Source organism: Merops nubicus, unplaced genomic scaffold (assembly GCF_000691845.1).
Source record: "Merops nubicus isolate BGI_N331 unplaced genomic scaffold, ASM69184v1 scaffold16564, whole genome shotgun sequence".
NCBI lineage: Eukaryota > Metazoa > Chordata > Aves > Coraciiformes > Meropidae > Merops > Merops nubicus.
This window is the reverse complement of record NW_008605058.1, coordinates 38,901-62,085: the sequence shown is the minus strand read 5'-3', so window position 1 is coordinate 62,085 and position 23,185 is coordinate 38,901. Positions and strand designations below refer to the sequence as shown.

General features: G+C 36.0%; 1 protein-coding gene across 1 annotated transcript in view; it reads left to right on the top strand.

Annotated features, from left to right (window-relative positions):
- KIAA1107 (KIAA1107 ortholog) overlaps nt 1-22,797 on the top strand; it is a 25,354-nt gene extending 2,557 nt beyond the window's left edge. Inside the window, exons 3-16 of the mRNA XM_008939225.1 lie at nt 1,753-1,842; nt 3,441-3,521; nt 4,655-4,751; nt 5,367-5,455; nt 5,664-5,766; nt 9,874-10,056; nt 10,874-11,011; nt 12,093-12,222; nt 14,767-14,828; nt 15,911-16,547; nt 16,888-16,975; nt 17,538-17,677; nt 18,652-20,991; nt 22,328-22,797. Coding sequence (XP_008937473.1) covers nt 1,753-1,842; nt 3,441-3,521; nt 4,655-4,751; nt 5,367-5,455; nt 5,664-5,766; nt 9,874-10,056; nt 10,874-11,011; nt 12,093-12,222; nt 14,767-14,828; nt 15,911-16,547; nt 16,888-16,975; nt 17,538-17,677; nt 18,652-20,991; nt 22,328-22,797 — 4,648 coding nt within the window. The remainder of the gene's footprint in view (nt 1-1,752; nt 1,843-3,440; nt 3,522-4,654; nt 4,752-5,366; nt 5,456-5,663; nt 5,767-9,873; nt 10,057-10,873; nt 11,012-12,092; nt 12,223-14,766; nt 14,829-15,910; nt 16,548-16,887; nt 16,976-17,537; nt 17,678-18,651; nt 20,992-22,327) is intronic.
- Nucleotides 22,798-23,185: the final 388 nt, after the last annotated feature.

Below are 23,185 nucleotides of genomic sequence, written 5' to 3'. Positions count from 1 at the left end.
TTTCCCACCCACTTATCTCAGTATTCCTTGCTTTCTCATGAAGTCCTATGAATTTCCAATAGACTTTATAGTGTGAGCAACAGTTCTCTGAGAGCAAATTTCTAGCTATGTCTATGTCCTATTTCCAACTAGGAAGTTACTTCTTCCTAGTGCTGTTTTGTATTCTTAAATAGGTCTCAGTGGAGCAAGTCAGATTTGTTCAGTAATCAAATTGTGGCACAAACCATGACAGTAGGAAAGCACAGATAAATTTACTGTACATTCATTTTGTACCTCCATGTATTTTTTAAGTTAAAATTTTAGCAGTGCATATTTAGGTAATACATGTGTGTCCATATTCTACTGAGTCTTATTTAAAATGAGTCTTTGAAATGCCGACTTCAGCTATGTCATTGAAGTTAGTGTAACCCTGTTCATTATAAAAACTTATTTGGAAGAGAGGATGACAAAATTTGAGACAGTGTATTTCCTATCTCCATGACCTTATGTAATTTTTTTAAATAAAAAGCAAGATCGTGTGTGTATTCAGAATTTCACATAACCAAAGTTGTGATGTAAGACCCATTTACAAGTGAACATTTTTCACTGAGTTGGGAAATGTTCTGTAAAAACTTCATTATTATTATTATTGCTGGATGAATCGGAGGAGGAATGTGCAGGAAGTTCCTAATTTAAAGTATTGAGACTTCTGAAGCAGGAAGAGGGAAAAGAGATGAGAGATTCCAGAATACATAATGACTAGAGAGGAGGCTATAAATAGCATTCTTCTTATTTCTTCCTACGCAAAACGAGAGTGCTCTGAAACATTTTAAGAGCCAACAAATACTTGTAAATTAAAGGATTCTCATGTCTAATAGAGCACTTTATTTTTTCTACCACAGGAAATACATGACAAAGTAATTTTATAAATAATAGGAAATTTAGTGAGTGTCAGGAGAAAAATCCTGACATATTATCCATATTAAATCCATATTATCTATGGCTGCAATAGCCCAGATGGGGTACATAAAGGCTAATACTATACCTGGTGTCTATCTGAAAGACTGAAATCATAAAGCAGTTTTCATCCACTATCTTCTCTTCCTTTCTGCTCTTCCACATTAAACTCTTGTTGTGAAGATGTCTCATCTTTTTTGAAGACTGTGATACTGTTGGAGATACTGAGCTACACAGGCTGCTGGTCTGGGGTTTCTTTATTGTCTTTGATGGTAGTAGTTTTAAATCAAATTAGCCCCTTTATGGCCAGTTATGCCTTTTAAATATACAACCTAACAGCTCTAAACAGAAGTCATTGAGAGCTCTTCTTAAACAGTGCTGGAAGCATACATTGTATCGTTATATCAATTGTTTTTGAGTTTTAGGATGTGCTGGTAGGTGGTCAGCCAGTTTTGAATAAAGGAAGTTTTACACTTCTCTTTTCATTTTAATAAATACACATTTTGTAGTAATTCAAGAGCTTCAGGATATAATTATTTAGCTAAAATAGGGCTGTAAAGAAATGCATGTGATAATAGATTTCCCCTGTTTGAATGTCAAAGTCATACTAGAAACAAGTTTCATCTGAGAAATTTAGAAGTCTGGGGTTTTTTTTTGTGAGCATATTTGAAATTCCAAACATACTGGAAGAAAAGACGTGTGGTATACAGATGACACCTTAGTGCATAAAGGGCTAGGATTTAAGTCAATGTTATCAAAGAGTCTCATAATAAATATTTGTACCTAGTGGCATAATGTTTACTTTTTGTCTCTCAGGGCCATTTTGTGTGCCAGATCTAGTTACTTTGCTGCTATGCTGAGTGGAAGTTGGGCTGAAAGCTCCCAAGAGCACATCACTCTTCAAGGGTAAGTGTTGTCTATTCAATTCTTGTGGGAGCAAAGGTAGGCAATTTAAAATCACTGCAAATATCTAACAACTGTGCTGGGTATAGAGAGCTGAAGATTAATCTGCCTTGACACTTTTCTTCAACCTGATATATTTCCTGATTACTGTTTTGACTCCAGTATGAAACAGCCTGTGTAGTATATTTGTTAGTATTGTCAGGTGGCTCAGGAAAGAAGTCTTTTTCATCAGCTGCGGGGTGCTAATTTTAGTTCACTGTCAGGGTAATAATATTGCTGTCAAATCAGGAAGGTTATCTGTTGGTTTGGTTGTAACTTCCTAATATTTATAAACCAATGCATTTTAAATTTCATTGATTCTTAGCTTTTATGTTGGCTGATCATCAACATTTACTCTGGTGTTTACAACTTCTTTCTCTGTAATTGATTTCTACGTGGCTAAGAAATTTTCATCCTTATTTTTCAGTAGAGGCTTTCTCCTGAGAGTTACTTACTTAATCTTTATACGAGTATATTCTCCTGCCAGTGTCTCGTAACTTCTGTTATTAAGAATCATAGCCATCATTTTACCATTTGTAGTTCTTTCAAGTTCTCTGCTTGGTGCAGATTTCCATGCTGTCTTTTTAAACACTTATGGCGTAATCTAAAATAAGGAAATCATGAGACTGCTGCATAAGATAGCAGCTGTCCAGGGTGTGGGGAAACTCCTTCTTGCCGATTTTACGGCTATCATGGGTACTAACATGCAGAGAGACAACTGTGCTGATTTTGCTTCTCAGCATGCTGCAGTGCTTGGGTTTTTCCTTTTGTTTTTAGTCATCGATGTCTGTTGCTTAAGCATGTGTGGTGTTTTAAGGGGTCTTAGCTCAGTGTGCATGACTATATTCCATTTACACTAGTGTACACAGTACTAGCAGGTTCTGAACATCATGCACCAAGATGTATATAGATAAATACAATGTTGTATTGTTCAGGAGATATGTCCAGCATTTAAAGTGGACATCCTGCATTATGGTGCTGGGACAATGCAAGGATGCAAACATTACTCTGTGTAGCAATTCTGTATTTCTTAATCTGAATCTAGGCATAAAGACTTTTCAGATGCAACATTCCTACTTAGCATTATCATAAAAGTATTGAATATGGGTTTACTCTGGGAAAATCTTAAGTAGATCATAAAATCAAGAATTGAAAACAATTATTATAAAGCAATTTTTAAATACAGTTGCTTAATTGACTTATAACTAATAAAGAGCTTGGAGGTGATGAAATAAAAACCTTTCTGCATATTATCAGTGTAAATAATCTAGATACTAGTATTAGTCCACTTATTACTTATTTTAAAAGATTTAAAGTATTTACAAGTTTCAGCAAGGCTGCTGAGTAGCAAATTCACCCAAAATACAGTCTTTTTAGACACTTTTACATGGCAGCATTCTTGAAACTGGCTTTAATTTTCTTGTATCATTTCTCTTCCATTCACAGAAATTCTGGATGTTGTATCAGCCTTTTGACCAACATCCTTCGGCTAAGAAATGTGTGTTTTATTCTGGTGCTGTCTTTATTTGTTGTTGTTTTTTTCTTTCTGTCTTTTTTTGCAGCATAAGCCATATAGAAATGAGTGTCATCCTACATTTTATATATGGAGGTGTTCTGGACTTCCCAGACAAAGTTGATGTTGGGTATATATCAATTTTTTTTTTTTAATTGTAGTTTCTGCTTGTTCTGTATTTTCTCAGTTAAAAGTCAAGATGAAAATCCATTATGTAGTATAAATAAGACAACGATGTCAAATATAATGATCATTACACCTAAACATATTTGAGGACATTCCAGAAATAAAGCTATTGAAGAAATCATCTTTATTTGACAGCTGCTGGAAAAGGTGTGCCAGCTGTTTTCTGAAGGTCGTATGAGGAGAGTGAAAAAACAGGAGAGTGTTTTATACCAGAAGAATTCCCAGTTTGTCTGTACCTTCTTTTTAGTGTGATAATTTATAACAGTTAATATTTGGAATTTATTTTTAAATCATTTGAGTAGCTGCAAAGTCTAAGTAGTTAGTCTTAGATCTATAAAAGGTGATATATAGTAACCAGTGTAAATGTTGGCATTTTCTTCCAGGATAGTTTTCAATCACAGTTTTATACATAGTCCTGTATTAGTGAAGTTCTGAAATGTGTGTATTATTCCCAGAAAGCATTTATACAGTAGATCTTGAACTCTGCCAATAAACATTAAAAAGCCAGTTTCTAAAAAATTGTTGTTCAGAGCATATCTATATAACCAAAAATATGGAATTGTTTATAGTATGTCCCAATGTCAATGCTTAAGTAATCAATTTATATAGAGAATCAAACTATGCTATTGATTATTGTATAAAATAATTAAAAGTTTGCTCACTGTACTTTTTAGTATTTGGAAGGGACGTAATTCTCAAATACAATATTGGCAATAACATTTTATATAATCCTTGGAAAAAATCTACAACATTCCAAAACACTGCTGGCACAAACATCTTTTTTCACTCAGCTACCCTTAAAATAGAGAAACTGAGAGTCTTCTAAACAGTTTCTCAGCCAGTGGCAGAGGCTTACTTTTGCACAGACTGAACTTGGTGAGTAGGAGATTATTACTAGTCAATACACGTTTCTGTTCAAAGATTATTCCTTGGCAAGTTTTGCAATTGGTTATCAGTCTGTTTCTGCAGTAAATTCTGACTTAAGAAAGAAGTGAAATTAGCATGTAAATTGTCTTGTAAGCAAAATGCATATTTCAAAATGATTTTTGATTCCTGTTGCTACTGCTTTCTCTTCAGTCGCATGTTGGGCATTGCAGATATGTATGGGCTAGATGGGCTGAAGGAAGTAGCTATCTACATTTTGAAAAGAGATTACTGCAGTTTTTTCCAAAAGGTATGTCAATTCTCATGCCACTTTGAGCCATAAAGCCTAAGAAGAATTTTGATTATATTACTTACATGTCAGAGTGCTGAGATAATTAAAAACTGCACGGTCAAGGTATTAGCTTAAGTCAACAGACCCTATTCTTATATGTAAATCTGCTAAATTCACTGGGATTGATGATGGAAGTAAGGCCTACCTGGACAACATTGTAAAGCAGAACTGATGAAAAGCAGTATTCCACACGATTAATTCAGTACATTAAATTATGTGGAATATAATGTAATGCATTATATTGTATATGTAATTGTTCTGAATAGAATATGGAAATACTATCGATATGCATATCAGATTTCACAGGCATGCATTTGTTATGTATTTCTGTTCAAGTAAAAGTAGTTTAAAGACAGACCACCGCTTAGAGTTGAGCATTTTCATGCATTAGGCTCACTAGGCTGAATACTACTTTACTGATGTGTGGAAGCATGACTTCCCTATTCTGCATAAAGGCAAACAAATACCTTGGTAGCTGATGGTACTTCTGTTTGAACTGAAGACTTTGTACTTCTGTACAATTTCTGTAAGTCAGAATGTACAATAATTGTGGTGATTTGCTAACAACTCTAGCCTGTTCCTGGGAAACAGCAACCTGTACTGGAATGCATGGCTATTGCACATTCTTTGAGAGAGGAAAACCTATATGCTGCTTGCATGAAGTAAGTAAAATAAATTCTGGTGTATGTTTTTAGTTTCTCTGCTTCCTGTTGAAATTATTTTGGAAGATGAGGTTTATTTTGGCCTATAAAATGTTCACATTTTAAACACTTTTTTCCTTCACAATACTGTTGAGCTATCAATTATGTTAACAAGTGAGGATAGAACATTTTTCATCTTCCTTACCTAAGAAAGGCTTTCTTTCAACAGATGGGTAGGGAAACATTTTGCAAAATGTTTCTCAGAGAGAAGCTTTGCCAGTTTACCTACTGAACTTCAGAACAACTGTCTTGTTACATTGATTAACTCTCTGGTAAGTAGTATACAGTGTGCTTTATATAAAAGTAGAGCAATGTAACTTTTTTCCTTGTTTAGCTGTACAATGTAATTTAAGAGATAATAAATATGGTATTTTAAATCTGCAGTACACTTACTATGTAAAAGTTCCCATTAAAATAACAATTTAAAACCAGGTATTGGTGTGCAGATGTTGTGCTTCGTGGCACACAGTCTGGTGATAATCACACCCAAGTCCAGCGTAATACAAAACAAGTTTATGAAACACAGTTGTGACATCGTAGCACTGCGTTATGTATTTGGATAAGGAGGAACAACCCATTTCTCCATCAATTTCTATGTTAGGTGGCAGCATACATTGTGACTGCCTTTTCCTCTTTGCATATATTCTGATTTGGTAGTTTTTTTTCCTTCAGACTTCAAGTGATCACTGGCTATCAGTGATCACAATCCATTTATTTACAGGCAAGCTGACCTTTCAAAAATAAAGTATACTACACATATGTTGTAATTATCAGATAACAGAACTTAATTGGTTCCTTCAAAGCTCAGCATTGATTTTTTTGTGGCACATATTTAATTTTGTTCCGATTTAGATCTGCCTAAACTTAAGTACTTCCTAATTTTCTTTTTTATATAAAACTACACTCAGAGCTGACTTAAAGTAACTGAATTGATGTGGTCCAGTAATTAGCCTATAAATGCACTGAATTATAACAGATATGAAGAGTGTGTGGAGCTCAAGGTAAACCTGTACAGCTGCTGCCAAGCATGACTGCATATGTATGTGGCTGTAATGTGGACTTGCACAAACAAAGCTTAATCTATCCAACTCAGATCATGTTCATGGGATGACTTTGGTTCTAAAACACACAAGACAGCTCAGTATGTGATATCTGATGTATCTCACGCCGAAGTCCTCATTCCCGTGTCTCTGTTACTGTTGTTACCCAAGATAAATAGCTCAGGTATGGCTACCGCACTGCCAAACATACCTCTAGTTCCAGAGATGCACTTCAAATGGATCTGGCCAAGAACTGCCCCTTTCTGAAAGGGCTATGAAGGCTTCATGGGACTGTTTCTTTACTCAAAACCTGTTTGACAGGGTACTTACCCCATCAAGTGCTGAGGCCAGCAGGTCAGCTGTGAGTGGTGGCTGCTACTGCATATTCAGGTGAAAGCCTGAAAAACAAAGAGATTGTCAGAACTATGTGGCTGTACCAAGAGAAGTTTGAGAGTATCCACAGCAGGATGTAGACATATTGCAGCAAGTCCAGAGGAGGGCCACCAAAATGATCAAGGGACTGGAGCATCTCTCATATGAAGATAGGCTGAGAGAGTTAGGGTTGTTCAGCCTGTAGAAGAGGAGGCTCCAGGGGGACCTTATAGTGACCTTCTACTACCTGAAGGGGCCTACATGAAGGTGGGGGAAGGTCTGTTCAAAAGGGTTTGTAATGATAGGATGAGGAGTAATGGTTTTAAACTGGGAAAGGATAGATTTAGACTCAATATTAGAAAAAAAATCTTTTAAAAGTGATAGATCATTGAAATGGGCTGCCCAGACAGGTAGTGGAGTACCCAATCCTGGAGTCATTCAGAGTCAGGTTTGAAAGGGCCCTGGGTGACCTGACCTAGGTAGAGATGTCCCTGCTTGTGCAGGGAGGTTGAACCAGGTGACCTCTAGAGGGCCCTTCCAGCCTAAAACATTCTATGATTCTATAAAACTCAAACAGTCCTTCTACCAGAATGCAAAATTATGCAGTACAGAATAAAAATAGTAGCTGTAGGTCTTAAGATATTAGGTATTCTGCCATTATATTAGATCATTGTACTGTTGTTCCTCGAATATATGCATTGCTTTGTGTGTCATCTGTTTTATAAATATTTGAGAAGTTTTAAGTAATGTTTTCAGGATTATAGATCAGTTCATTCTGATCTACAGGTGTTCATAGTTACACTACTGCCCATCTCCAAACTAGCTCAGGTGTGTACCATAGCCAAGAATATACTTAAACACAGTTCTAGGCCCCTCTCCAGGCACCTTTGTGCAACTTTGTAAGGGCAGCTTAAAGGTGAACCAAAGCCCCTGCACACCTTCCTCCCTCCTGTGCCTTGTATCAGGATGCTGTGGTTACGGTTTGTTGAAATACATGAGCTGTCTTTAAGCTACCAGGATTTGTAGAAATGTTGTGGCACTGTGATAGTTGGTAATTCTCCAACAGTGCACCCAACTCCTCTGGAAGATTTTTGCAGTCTGGACTAAATTGTGTTTTGGTTCCCATTTTACTGATTTAAAATTTATGTTGGTGAGTCTTCACAAGATTCAGTGGTATTTTATGGACTGACGAGTAGAAAGCTTTTATATTTGCAAAATTAAGAAAGAAAGCATAAGCCTCTTCTGCCTACAGAACAGTTCTGGCGAGCAATCAGGTCTGAAGCCACCCAGTCCAAAAACTTGTAGAGTTTTTCACAGTCTGCAAAAATGGTTAAGGCTGCTTGAGGATGAAACAAGAAAAGGTCTGACTAACTTGGCAAGGGCTGCTGTATGTTTTACAATCCTCTTTGCTGCTGCAGTTCTCTGCTGTAAAACTTTAACAGCTATGCCCAGTTAAACAGTATGACTCTACCAGACCTTTCATTTACCAGTCCTTGAAATGTAAAACCTGGTTCGTGTGGGTCAGTCCTTTAGAGGAAGAAAAGGTGCAAGGAACAGGATATAGCTGATTGGAAAATCTGTGGGAAGCCACCATGATGAATACAGAAAGATGAAAATGGGAGTGCTGTTTGAAACAGAGATCAGGTACTTATACCTGATGTCTCAACTAAAGAAAGAAAATTACTGGATTTTTTTCACATAAGTGGACTCCCTTTTAGAATTATTAGGAAAAAAATATATCAAGAAGTAAAATTCAATTAAAGCCACTCCTACAAAGTGCTGAATTAATTAGAAGTCAATGAAGGCCTTTTATATTTCATTGGAAGTTTCTCATGGCAGTAAATGCTTGTTGCCTTGTGAGCAGGGGATGAATTCTGGACGATTCAAAAAGCTTGTAATTGAGTCCAGTTAAAGCAAGATCAAACCATAAGCATATACTTAATGCTTAATTTACCTTATATGCATTGAAGCAAACTGGCTTTGCCCACAGACTAGTAAAATAATACAAAAATATAGTTGAACAATGGCTGGCCAGATTTTATGTTTTAGCTATAATGTGCATGAAGAAAATTCTCCCTGCTTTCTACTTTACATGGGACAAACATTACTATAATCTGAATTTACAGTAGGTGTTTTTGTGTCAAATATTTGTCTGCTTTCTCCAGTGTTACTGATCTTATTGCATAATTTATCAGTGACCTGCTATGTCACATTGAGTAGAGCTTTCAATCCATTGTAATGTGGATAGCAATACATTGCAAGTTCATTTCAAGTGATGCGTTAGCCAGTAGAAGTTGCCCTCGGGTACCACTCTGATGCAGCACATGAATGAACCAAAGGCACAGACCAGGGGCATAAACATTAGCAAGTCTGTTTGCTTGTTTTAAATGTAACTATAGACATAAGTTATGTTTCTTAGAGAAACCTTAGACGACAGAGGATAAGTTCAGTTAAAACTCATATGGGAAGACAAATATTTGATGTCTGGCTCCTTGAAATAAAGTAAAAGGCTTCATATTAAGGCATTTTTGTATCCATAATGGTAGGCTGTCCCCACTCTCCTAAAACTTCCACTTACCCATTTATTCAAGAATTTTCTACATCTTTCAGTGACCTGCAATGTTTTCCTCTCTTCAGTTTCTCCAGTTAACATTTGCCTTACTTTGTTCAGGACTGCAGTATGTAATGATACATAGTTGAAAAAAATACAGTAAAAGCTACTGAAAACTTTTCTGCTTAACTTCAGGAGGCAAAAGAGAAGCAGTAGGAATTTTCCTTCTCTGCTTTAGTTTCTAAGGTAGGTATAATGTTCAGAATTATCAAAATCCAAATTTATTTAAAGAAGGGAAATTAATACATGATTGGATCCTTCTGTCAGTGTTCAGTAAGTGAACAGAAGCTATTTTACAAGCAGCAATTCTTCAGGTGATTACTTGGCAACAGGCTAATTTCTGGTTTTATTTTAAGAACGACAAGAACGCTGCTTTCCTTTTGATGGAGAGTGACCGGCTGGTTAATAGTCTTCCCCAAGTGAAATGGACAGAGGCAGCTATGGCCTTGGCATCTAGGCTACGAGAAGAATGCATAACATTTATTGTGGCCAACTTCCTACACGTAATACAAAGTGAAGGCTTCTCTACTTTGTTGCAGGTAAAAATGCCTTCAAGTTATTGTATGCTTCCAAATAAATTGAATTATATCACACTTTGAATAGTTCAGGCTGCTAAACAAAATAGTCTCAACTTTTGCTTTGAAGTACAATGCTATTAGTAATAATTCTTAGTACGACCAGTGCTAAGGGTTTTTCACTGGTGGGTTTGTTTTTTTACAGTATTGTTTTAAAGCACATTAATACGTAAATATGCAGGGTTAATACCGTGTACAGGTTATGTGCCTCAGTTAAGCAAAAGTTCCAATTAATTTAATGGGACAGTTTCTGTGTTGGAAAGAGGTAAGTTCATCCATAAGCTTCAAAAAAACTTTTGGACTCCTCGAAGAACAGCATGTACTTACAAGAATGATTATGAGTATTAGCAGTATACTCAAAACTTCTGATTTTTCTTGCAAGTTGCAAGAATGTGGCAATACTGCAGGTCCTGATGAGAACAGGTCTAGTCATCTAGCTGATTCATTTCTCCCATGAAAAGATGGGGGGTTTAATATGTACAGAGGATTAAAAAAATAAATATGGAGATGTTAAAAAATTTTGTCTTTGAATCTAGAGTTGCATGTGCTGTAAATTGATCATAGTGTGCTTGCTCCTAAAATTTGGGTTAGCAAGAAGCCCCAGGATGATTTGCTAGAGACCTGGGGAAGGGTGGATTCATGGGATGGATGCAAAGGAAGACGCTTAGCTTTGGCATGCCTCCTGCATAGGGTGATAAGCAGATCCTCTCTGCTCAGCAGTGCTTTTGCATATGAAGTGCACTCTTTTGTTTTAAACGGCTGCCTTTTGTTGTTTCCTCAGGCACAGGCAATGAGCAGCAAACCTGACCTTCTAGAACTAATTTTTAATGCTACTGAAAAAAGTATTAATAATGAAAATAGCTGCTTTCTTCTTGTAGCTGTGGACACGCTGTTGGACTCCACAAATGTGAAGGAGATGGTAGGTTTTTCAATGGGCAGTGTTTGTAGGAAAAACTTTTCTGGTATTGTTTCACGTAATGGTTCAAATCGGGTGGTGTGGTTTGAGCTCAGGTGGCTCAGTCCTGCAACTGGGGTTGCATAAAAAGCATCTGCATAAATCCAAGGTCCTGTGGGAGATGCAGAAAATGTTGGGATTTGTTTACTGGCTATGAACACTTTTTTCCTGTGAAGAGAAACTCTATGGCAATAAAAAGTTACTTTGTGTTACTGAGAATAAAAGTCCTGTGAGCATCTCTGTTCTATTGATCTTCACCATCACTTTAAATTTGTGATGAAAAAAAAAACTTATCAAAATGTTGCGGTACCTTACAGGGGAAAAGAGCTTATTCTCTTTCTCTGTGTATCTTTGGCTGCCCTTTTTGTACAAGTCACAGCTACAATTGCTTTTGTTTAAGACCATCCTCTGAAGTGAGGACTGCCTCTTAATTCTGTGTGTGTGCTTTGGTTTGCGGGGGGGGGAGGAGCTGTCAGTCTCCCTGTGTGTAACATACCTTGTTTATTACCCACACAATCTAAATAATGATGTTTAACCTGTGGTTGACTGTAATGCTGAGGATAATTCAGGATCAGGATGACATACTGATTAAAATCCAGATGCTACAAGCAAAGAAAGAAAAATAAATGCAAAATGAATTACTGCAGTCTGGTGCTATTGTAGATCTTCTTGGTAAAAGCAATGAAAATTTAAACAGATACATTATTTTTCCCCAGAGTATTTGACCTTGTTGTGACACAGCTGACAGTAAAGAGCTATTATAGGGTTCATTAAAAAAAAAAAAATAGGGAAGAAAAAGAAAGAAAAAAGAGCAATGTGGTGTTTTCTGGTGCTGTAGTATGGCTTGGTTTAAAATTATTGTACAAATTACTGTGGTGGGCAATAATCCTTCAAAAACAGCATCTCCGTCTACCAGACCATTATAAAATATAAGTGATGACATCATTGATCTAGCTTAGGGAGTAAGTAGATTCTGAAAGGAATAATGACTGGTTGCTATGACAATATGCCCCTCGCCAGCTGCTGATTTGTTACTTGAACACAGGGTTTTACGTGCAAGATCCAGGCTCTGCGTGATAAGCTCTGGGTCTTCCTGGTTCAGTCTTTTTATGCTGTTCGTCACACAGAAAGCTGGAAGCTGATGAAACCAGACCATCAACATAAAATACAAGCAGGTATGTCTGCCATCAAATGGCGTTAGGATTCTTTAGCAATCCGTGTAGTAGATAAAATGTAGGTGCTGTGGTAGAGCCAGATACAAATGAAAGCAATAGTTGTGATGCTTTAGGATTCTGAAGTGTTGTTTTAGAATAGAAGCATGATAGCATGCTTAGCTAGTTTCAGACATGGAAATCAGTAAGTCATTTTCTGTGAAAAATCTCCCCTGCTTTTCTATTTAGAAGTATATATAATAGGAACTAAAAACATGTAGATTGATTCTATTCTTTTGTACAGCTACTCTAAATTACTGAAAATAACTGCAGTAGGATTAAAAACATTATCTGTCTCATTTTTAAGGAGATAAGCACTGTGGATGAATTAAATTTGCACAAAGCAGATAATCCATTCTGTGAATTCAGTTTCTATCCTTTATCATTTTCTCCATAATGTATAAATATTGCTTGTCTCTTGCATAATGCTTATCTCGTGCACTGTGAGTAAATGCAGATAGCTTGACTTCACAGTTGATGGTATTGTGATACTGTGTATGCTACTGCAGAGAGCCCCGAAGGGGCTTCGTAGTGTTCTCTCAAAATTTTCACAGGCAGCACTTCCAACAAAAAGGAGTTTTTGTTCTGAACATTTCTTTGTTTGGAAGTACACAAGTATTGTGGGGATGCAGAACTGATGGTGGAGTTTGGGTTACGGTGGAACGTTACCCTTGACAGTACAGCGTTAGAAAAGAAAATGTGTTGAAGATTTCTCTAAAATCAAATCACTTTTGATTCGAAGGAGAAATAAACATTTCAGTGTCCTTTTTGCTAAAGGTATTAGCTAGGTTATGACAGATATAAATATGTTTATGCTTATAGGTAGATGACAATTTTATCCTACAATTACATGCTGAGAGGAACATGCATGGACAGTCTCTCTAATCATGATTTAGGGATGTAGTCAAATAACAGCTCACTGCTGCTGTATAAAACTGTTTAATGATTTCTTCCTGGATTATAAAATCCTTCAGAAGCTGATGAGCTGGCTTTAGGAAAAAGGGTGGGGTGATTTTATTTTTTTTTGTTTGGGGTGGTTTAGGATGAGAGTGTCCTTATTCTAAATAATGTTTGAACTGCTTTGCATTAGTGTTTTCAATGCAAAAAAATATTTAAGACCAAGGTGTGCCTTAGTTGTGCAAACTCCATCTTGGAAGAAATTGTTTTGCTCTCTTTTAGATTAAATTATAATTCAGAGCTAGCATACATTTTACATATAAAAACACAGGCTGAAATGTCTGCATTAATTTATCTGTTTTTAATTACAGGCAAAGCGATCACACAATACTCCTAAGACAAATTTTAATCTTAGGTGAAATATGTCTAGGGTAACTTAAATCAACTTTCATTTTAATGATTTCTGGTGGTGGTTTATGTTCTAGAGATTTAACCTATATAGGAGTAGAAGGCTGTAATGAGGAAAAATGCCAGAGAAGACAGATGATATTGTGATTTTTTTCATTCATGTGTCTTATGTTTTCTTAGGCACAAGTTTATATGGATTTTGTCTTAATATATTGGTATGTATTAATGTGCAGTGTCATTGCCAGAAGAAGGATTAGATCCCTGGGGTGCCATTTTCAGCATACCTTTTGTGTGATTTTTACTGATCTATTTACAAACTATTGTAGTGTCTTCAATTCAGCAGAATTTTTTTGTGTGTGTTCCAACATACAAAAAACATATCCATGTCTAAATAGTGTGCCAGCACATGAGGCGCTGAATGCTTTAATTTAATACCTTTTTTGTAAAACCTTTTTTCAGCTGCAATATTAATACAAATAGAAATGAAAGCTTATCAATTCTAGGTCTGCACAGTGTCTGTCCTTTTTGTATTCGACAAGCACAACTGATTTAAAGGCTTTAGTGAAAAATGCTTCTCTCCCAGAGTAGACCAGTCACAAAAAAAGACATTCACTGCCTGAAAATTCCACATGACAATCACAGGGATAACTCTCATGACATTATACTGCATGCTATCTAAAGAGGCACTATGATCTTACTGTGTACAGTAGACATTTTGGCTTTACTACTTTTGAAAGCTAATATAATTTACTTTAGTGTAATTAATCTCTTCTTTAAATTTTTTAAATAAATCTTCTAGAAGATATGGCACCACTTAAAAATCATTAGAACTCTAAATTTGAAGGTCTCTTTTCTTGTAAATTGTGTACACTTTTAAAGGTCTCAGTGCACTGCAAGCTTTAAGTGAACTAAACTTGAATAAACAAAAGCGTTTTCTACTATTACAATGGGGAGACAGAAGAGTTTAAAAAGTTGCTTATGGCCATGTGACCTCATTACAGATAGTACTTTTTTTGGTCTGAATGTAAAAACATGTATTTCAACTTCACATTTGCCATGTCATCAAAATTTGTCATCCTAGAATAATTACAGGGCCTAAAGAACTGCTTTCTGATTTCAGATTATGTTAATTGAGTGAGCTGGATTGTTTTCTGTCTCCTTTCTTTCTTGCTAAATGGTAAAGAAACTTTGTTCCTCTTGCAGCTGCATTTGACAAGGGTGATGACCGAAGACTTGGCAAAAAACCTGTATTCACTAGTTCTCAGGTGAACAAAATCTTGAAACATTAAAAGTACTCAGAAGCTTGCAAACAAAACTGTTTTCATCATATGTTTTAAATTAAGTATTAATTTGTCATATTATTTATGTAACTTGCTTTTTTTTTTTTTTTTTCTTTTGTCAACTGTTATTTCTGCAGACTCAGTAATGTCCATTACTGGACATATCTTAGGGCACAGCCTGTCCTCTGCTACATTTTCAAACAGATAAGCTCAAATAAAAGGCAGGAATTTGTGTTCACAATCTCACATTCCCCTGTTGCTATGTAATGAAACTGATCTGTTTCCCAGAGCAAATGGTTTGCTACTGAGCTAATGAATCTCTGCAATTATCGCAAGTCACCACAGCACTCTGTCTGTTACATTCCCTGCCCTGAAAAAATACTTTTTAGTGCCCTCCTCAACTCTTCTATTGAGGCACACTCAAAACTATGTTACTGTTTGGTAGAAAAACAGTATGAGTGTCACATGACTTGACAGTCTTGGATACATTGCAATGACACTGCTATCACAAAGATTCCATTTTGTGCACTTAATTCTCCACGTTTCAGTAAATATCTTTACCTGAGATGGATATTGTTGGTTATCTGGTGGACACACTGTTGGTAATGGTTAAAAACATCCCATGTATTATAAATTGTTTGTTTGTTTTATATTTATGATAATTCCTGGTCTTTATTCCTATTTGGAAAATATGCACATATAAGTCAAAACAAGTTTTCTTTCTTAAGTAGACACTAATAATATAAACAAATATTACAGAGTAATTTGTCCAAAGTAGAAGTGAAACTCTGCTTAAATATTTCTGAATGTTCTATGTGGCGCAGTGTTTCACATGAGATTTACTAGGCACTCTAGTTATTTCTGGTGCTTTTATATCTTTGAAAGCCATCAGTCTGATCTAAAATATAATTTGGTTTTAATTATTTCTAATCTGAATGTTGTTGCTTTAGGTTCATGTTCTACTTAGTAGAAGTTTGTTCAGAAGTGTTTCAGAAGTGAAACATTCTGGATGGTTTGGTGTTATAAGTGTCTTCTGTTGTTTTTTTTTGTTTTCATGATGCTTTTAGCTAAACAAATCTATTACTGAATCTGTTGGTATAAAGAGCACTTCCTGGACAGAACACGGCAAGAAAGATTGCTGGGGAGATTCCTCAACTAATCAAGATAAAATGAAATCTGATGGATTAGGAGCATCTGGACATACATCCAGCACTAATAGAAACACTGTTAATAAGGCTTCAAAGCATGAGGATGTAAAGGGGAAAGATGGCAAAAAAATGGTTTCCAAGATTACTAAGGATTCAAAACCTGGAGAAAAAGCTGCTTCACCAAAGGCTAGAGCTGTTATAAAGACAAAAATAGAAAATAATGGAAGTGTGAAGGCTGAAAGCGTGCTTACCAAGCAAGATATTGAAAAGACATCATCTGCAGGTGGACAAAGAAATTCAGGAAGTGGCAAAGGACTAAAGAACCATGAAGGAAAAGTTGCAGGTGCTAGACCTAAAGTGCTGGCAGTAACCTCAAGTGTGCAGATCAAAACAAAACCACTGAAAAAAAACACAGGGAAAGAATCTCCATCCTCAGTGACTGTGGCAGGAACTTCCAGCAAGTCAGCAAACTCGAGCATAGATATCCAGACTGCCAGTGAACAGACAGAGGAACCTAAAGAGGAGAGACTGGTAGAGGAAGCGAAAAAACAGACAGGTAATTTTTTTTTTTTTTTTTTGTCTGCTTCCACTTTGTCCCAGGTTGGTCATACACTGAAAATCAGCCTGGGAAGCTTTAAAAAAAAATCTGTTATGGGATGATAAGTCACCTTCTTCCCCTGTAAATGAATATTAACATGAAATTAGAATATTTAATTTATCCTCTATTAATTGACTTTGGTTTATGATCAACTGATATCTGTATGAAATGGTAGAAGTTTCAGAAGTTTAGCATCTATGCTGTTTTTAATAGCTGATCTTCATATATTAGATTTTTTTCAGTACTCATACGCAATGTATTTTCCCCTATAATTAACTTTGGGTTTTCTTTACAATAGTGAAAACGAAGTCATCTGTGAAGACATCAAATGGAATCACCAACAAAAAAAAAAAGACTGAGCTTGAGGGTAATGTCACAACAAGCAGGTATGTTAAAAAAAATATGCTGCTTTACACACCTATATATATGTGTGCCTGTGTTTAGATGTTTGTGAAAAAAGTTTCGGGTGAAGTATTAAAGTTCCTCTTAAGTCAGCATGTTCCTTCTAATCTGAGAATGGTTGTCCTTTGCATGTTACTAGGAAAGCAGTTTGAGTTAGCTATTGGAAACATTGCTGTAAAGGTTGGTTTGGATTTTGTGTTGGATTGTTTCAGGCTAATAATTTTTAAACTGTTGTAGGTCATTCAGAATTTTGAATACTGGAACAGTTAATGACTATACAAGGTGTGGTAAACTTAAAATTTCTGGGATAACTGGACAGGAAGACAGTTGAAGCACTGTGAAACAGTCATTTTTGTATGTGTGTATATATAAATACATAGGTTTTACACATATAGAGGTTTTATTTTCAAAAAAATATATCTTTTAGATTACATGTTCAATGTTTATATATGTGTGCATATTAGAAAGCACATTGCTTGCTTAAATAAAATTAAACATTGCTAAACCTTAAGCTTGGAAATAACGGATATCATAATTTATTTGCAGTCTGACAAAAAAATCAACTGGAAAAGGGTGTAAGGAACAAAATGTACAAGCTGTTTTAAAGAAAAAAGGGAATGTGAGTAGCAATTCTGCAGCACAGCAAAAGGCTCAAAGCACACCTACCAATTCTCCCAAGAGCCAAGGTAAGGTTTCATAAATCAATGAAACATTGTGCCATTATTATGCAAAGCTCGGGGGTTTTTTAGCACAAGCATTTGGCAAAATCTTCTGAACAATTCTGTTTATTTTCCATGTTTCACTTTTGGTGACGATCCTAAACTGTAAAATGCAAATGAATATGTGTCAACTTCAAAATATTTATAAGATGGTCTTCATTGCCAGTTGCTGTTTTCTTCTGCTTGTTTAATCAGATTTGCAGAGTCTTTTATTTCCTGATCCTCTACACTTCTGTACTTGGAACTACGGCTGAGTTCAACAGAAGTTCTGTAGACGACAGAGAGGACAATCTTCTTTATAAAGATACAGTGTTAATGATGGAGCTCTTTTTAATCCCTTTTGTACATGGCACTTATGGGGAGGAATGGAAGGGGGCAGAAGGAATATGTAAGTTGTATTATCTTAAATGCATTATGATGTGGAAAACACAGGTCCTGACAATTTGTGGTCATTAGATCTTGCAGTATTTTCTAACAGAGCAGGGACATTAATTCTGGTATTCTAATCATGTTACAACTAATGTAATTATTTCTGCCTACTTTCATTTCCTCTACAATATAAATTGAATACAGTACTCATCACTTCCTGTGCTAAGCTGCTGTGCAGTGTTTCTGTGCACTGTTAGATAGCTGCTGCTTTCCACTTCAGTGATGACTACTTCAATTATGGTTAACTAATTCCTTTATGTATAGTCTGTGATGTGATGGCATATAAATGCAAGATGGTATTTTTGTCTCCTATTTGTTTAAGATTTAAGTTCTTAATTCTTTAACAAGCCTTAAATCCCTTAGTTACATAAAAAATTGAGCAGCTTGATTCTCAACAGAAACACTAAAATAAATTTGGTGATTTTTTTCTCATAAAATGGTGAATATACTTTGACTGTCATACACAAACTTTACAGACTTTTTTTTTTTTTTTTTTTTCCACTATTTGTTAGGACCTCAGGGGGAATCGCTAAATTCACTGAAAATGTCTCCAAAACATAACGAAGAAAAAAATGGGTTACAACATCTGGTTCAGGCAGCACTCCCAGAAAAACATCCTTCAGCCAAGAAGAGGAGTCTTAAGCAGTCACCAACACCTGTAGCAAAAACCACTGCAAAAATAACACCTAAATCTACGGCTCCATCAAAGCATGCTGAGATTATGAATAATAAAGACCCAAAACCAAAACCAGCTGGGCAGTCTGTTTTAAAATCTCAGTGCTCTGCCCAAAAACATTCAAGGAGTGAATCTCCTGTTGTCCAGAAGAATGTACACACATCTGAGCATAGAAGTTCAGGACAGAAACTTGAAAAAGCCACAGCTGATGCTGTGGCAAGTCAGCTTCATGACAATAGTGAATGCTATTCTGCAAAGCAAAGTGAATCTTTAAAATCAGTAGTGGAAAGCAGCAGTGAAGATAAAGCATCCTGTCAACCCAATAAACAGAAATTGTCAGATCCTTCTGAAAATGTGGAATACAAAATACAATCTGAATCTTCTTCTCCTCTAATTACAGAAGAAACTATTTCTAAACTGCATGCTTCACTGCAAAATGAAACAGAAGCAAGGCTAATCTGTGGAGATCAGGCTGGAATTAAGCTGATGGAAGATAGAGAGAAAGATGACAACACAGCTGAATTTCCCTGTGAAGCACAGTCTTCCAGTGAGAGATACTCAAACTTTTCCGAGGAAGCCAATCAAAAGGCTTCAGGAGAACTGTTGAAACATTCAAAAGCAGCAGAAGTCTGTAATGAACAAAGTGATGAATTAAACTCTGAAACAGGTCTTAACTACGGTGAAAATGCTTTGCCAATTTTTTCCAGTACAATAACTAATAAAGAGGATGAGACTTCATCTCCTCAGATTCATATGGAGGGGTCTCTTACAGCTGATGAGCTGTGTGATACATCACCCTTGAATGAATACAAATCAATTACAGCAGATTTAGATGATGTTTCAGAATGTTCCACAGAACAAATTACAGAAAAATGTTCACTTAGCTATACAGAGCCTATAGATGCCACAGAAATGCCAGAAAACCATGAAAATGCAGAAATGCCCTTTGTGGACCACTGGAGTACTGGTGCACTAGATCCAAAAGAGAGTCCTGAATCAGATACTGGCAGTGCAACTACATCCTCTGATGATATAAAACCAAGATCAGAAGATTATGATGCTGGAGGCTCTCAGGATGATGAAGGATCCAATGAAAGAGGGATTTCTAAATGCAGCACTATGTTATGCCACGATTTTCTTGGAAGAAGCAGCAGTGACACAAGTACACCTGAGGAATTAAAAATTTATGACAGCAGCCTAAGAATAGAAGTGAAAATGAAAAAAGAGGGTTCTGATCTTTTCCGTGTTAATTCAACGAGTGATGATGAAATACCAAGAAAAAGACCTGAAATTTGGTCCCATCAGGAAAGTGCAAGGACTAATACTAGAGAAAGCAAAAGCTCTGCATTTAGTAGTGCACAGTTTACTCAGGAAGCAGATCAAGTTTCTTCTTCTGCTGATGAAACAGAAGATGACAGATCTGAAGCAGAGAATGTTGCAGAAACCTTTCCTCCATCAAATGTTCCTATGCAACAGTTCCAAGGAATTGATAATTTAGCCTTTGAAGATGCAGCAGAAAATGATACTGCAAGTCAAGAGTTTTCTAAAACTAAAAATTTCAAGCGAACTGTTTTACTTTCAGTAGATGAATGTGAAGAATTGGGATCTGATGATAGAGTGGAAACTCATACTTCACGTCAGCATTCCATAGATACTCTTACTCCTTCAGAAGTATTTGATAGTGTTTCTCAAGAGCATCATGGAAAAACTTTTTATTCAGGATACTCACTGGAAATTGAAGACGGATTCCTGGATTGCAAACAGTATAAGGATAAAGACAATAAATCAGATAAAAGGGAAAGTTCTCTCCTACATCTTCATGGCACTGAAATCCCAGAGAAGGAGAATCAAGGCCCATCAATGACTGAACAAAACTGCCCAGAGAAAATACCTGCAGCAGCTAGTCTGTGTCCAAGAGAAAAACAAAAAGTAAATATGAAGAGCGAGGTGGCTAGTGAGTTTCACCAGTGCAATAAATACTTAGATAATGATGCAAAATCTCAAGAAAGACCATGTCGTTTGGATCTTCATCAGAAAGAAGCTAATTCTGATGTGCAGAAGAGCAGCTCTGCAAAACCTGTAGAAGCCAGTAAGAGTCAGACACTGACTCAGGAAGGTCAAGTGAGAGACAGTCAGCCAGCAACTACTGAATGCGCTAATACTGATTTACTACCAGGTAATGTACAGAAATAGAAACATTCAGTCATTCAGAAAAAAATTAATAGGGAAAGCTGTGGCAATTTGTCTGGGATTGAATCCTGAACTGAAGTAATTTTGGCTGAACCAGTATTAAATTCAAGTGTTTTTAAGTATTTCATTTGGGTAGAGGATGCTTGTGTGTTTGAAATATCCGTCAGTACCTGCTGTCCAATGAGAAACTTGGCTACAAGAAAAGAGTTTTTATGTAATGCTAAAAGAAAGATTGGATGCAGTTGTCTGTACTTCAGTTATTTTTGATCCAATCTGACACTGACAGCATCAGCTTTTGATGGAATCTTAGTATTTGTTTTGTCTGCTTGACAACATATAGTATGTCTGAATGGGATGTGCAATAACTATAGTAATAACCTTAACTAAAATGCACTGAACTGTTTATCTGAACAGGTATATGCATTATTGTTGTAATTTATTTATATATTATACACAAATTTGGGTCCTTCTCCCACTGACTATAACCCGAGTATTTGCCATATGCATCAGTGGGAGCAGGTTTGAACTCTGATGTAGAACTTACGAGATGTCTAAAATTCTAAATTTTACCAGAAAAAGCTTATTTCCTAAAATAGAGATATTATACTTAGAACTAATGCTTATATACAGAAACGTTCTAACTTGTTTCATGTAGCTGGATGAATACTTGTCTAGTTTTGTGTTTTGTCTTCTTTATGCCAATAATTCAAACTGTTTATCCCATCAAAAATATACAATAGTGTTGATTACAACTATTGTGTATTCAAGAATCATGAAATGATGATGATAATCTGCCAGACCACAGAACAAGAAGACTTTAAAAGTTGTACTTTTTTAAGTTTGCTTGCCCTTGCCTGCAGCTGCCCTTGCATGTGCAGTGTAGAAATAAGCCTGTGGATAAACAATTTTGGTTTTAATACTCTTCTAAGCTGACATGGCTTAAGTCACCATCCAGTAATCATTCTCTATTAATTCCCTCCATGCACCTCCTGGTCTAAATTTAATTTATGTAGTAAATGAGAAACTTCATGTGCATTAAGTGTATATTTACATTGTCATTTTCTGTATCAGAAACTTAATTATGGAGGTTATTGTTAATTACCAGTGGTGATTGCTGCTTTAACTTAATTTATAAATCATACTTTGTTTTTTACATAGGAAATAAATGCCTCAAATTTTGTCAATTTTGTATAACCCTCCATTCCCATTTTTTTAACCTGGTTGGATTGTCCTTCCTGAATGTGTTAAATTTTGCTCTACACAGCCCTGAGGGGAGGATCATCTGCAATTTTTACATTGTACAGTATTGTGAATTATTTCAGGAGACATAGATGATTATGACACAATGGCACAAACCTGCATGTATGAGCATCGGCCTCCAAAAACCCTTTCTCCAATATATGAGATGGATGTTGGAGAAGCCATTGAGCAGAGGATGGATTCAGAAACAGCAGTTCTAGATGTGGATTTTGAAGATCAGCAGTTTGCAGAACAGGACTGGACTCTTCTGAGGCAATTGTTATCTGAGCAGGACTCAAATATAGGTTTCAAAAACTCTGTTCCTGAAGACCTTAACTTAGCACAATGTCTTATCAATCAGACACTGTTTCTGGCACGAGATGGTTCAAATCCTCAGGGTACATCACAAGTTGACACATTCAGTAGGTGGACTGAACTAATGTCTCCACTTGATGATTCTTCAGCAAGCATTACAGTGGCAAGCTTTTCATCTGAAGACTGTTCGTCCCCTCAAGGGGAATGGACAATTCTTGAACTGGAAACCCATCATTAAGGTGATCAGTTCTTTGCAACTGAACTCCCACCCATTCCCCAAATCTATTTTTGATGTTTTGATGAGTTGTTTCCGTACAATAATGAAATACTGCATCAGTCAAGAGCAAGCAATTCTTGATACTGAGGCAATCTTTCTGATATGAGGTAAATATGTTAAGTTATAGTCTAGATTTAATCATGAGTACAATACTTTTTCAAGACTTAAATGTGTCTTTTCTAAAAATGAACTTTGAGCATGTATTTTCTATAACTGTTAGAAAAATTAGATGACATGAAGGAAAAACCTTGGTTTCCACTCTCCCTTTTCTCTTCCTTTTATGACATTTAACATTCTCATTGAGCAAGAATTTAAAGATGAGTGCACAATTAGTAGAGCTACTCCTCTC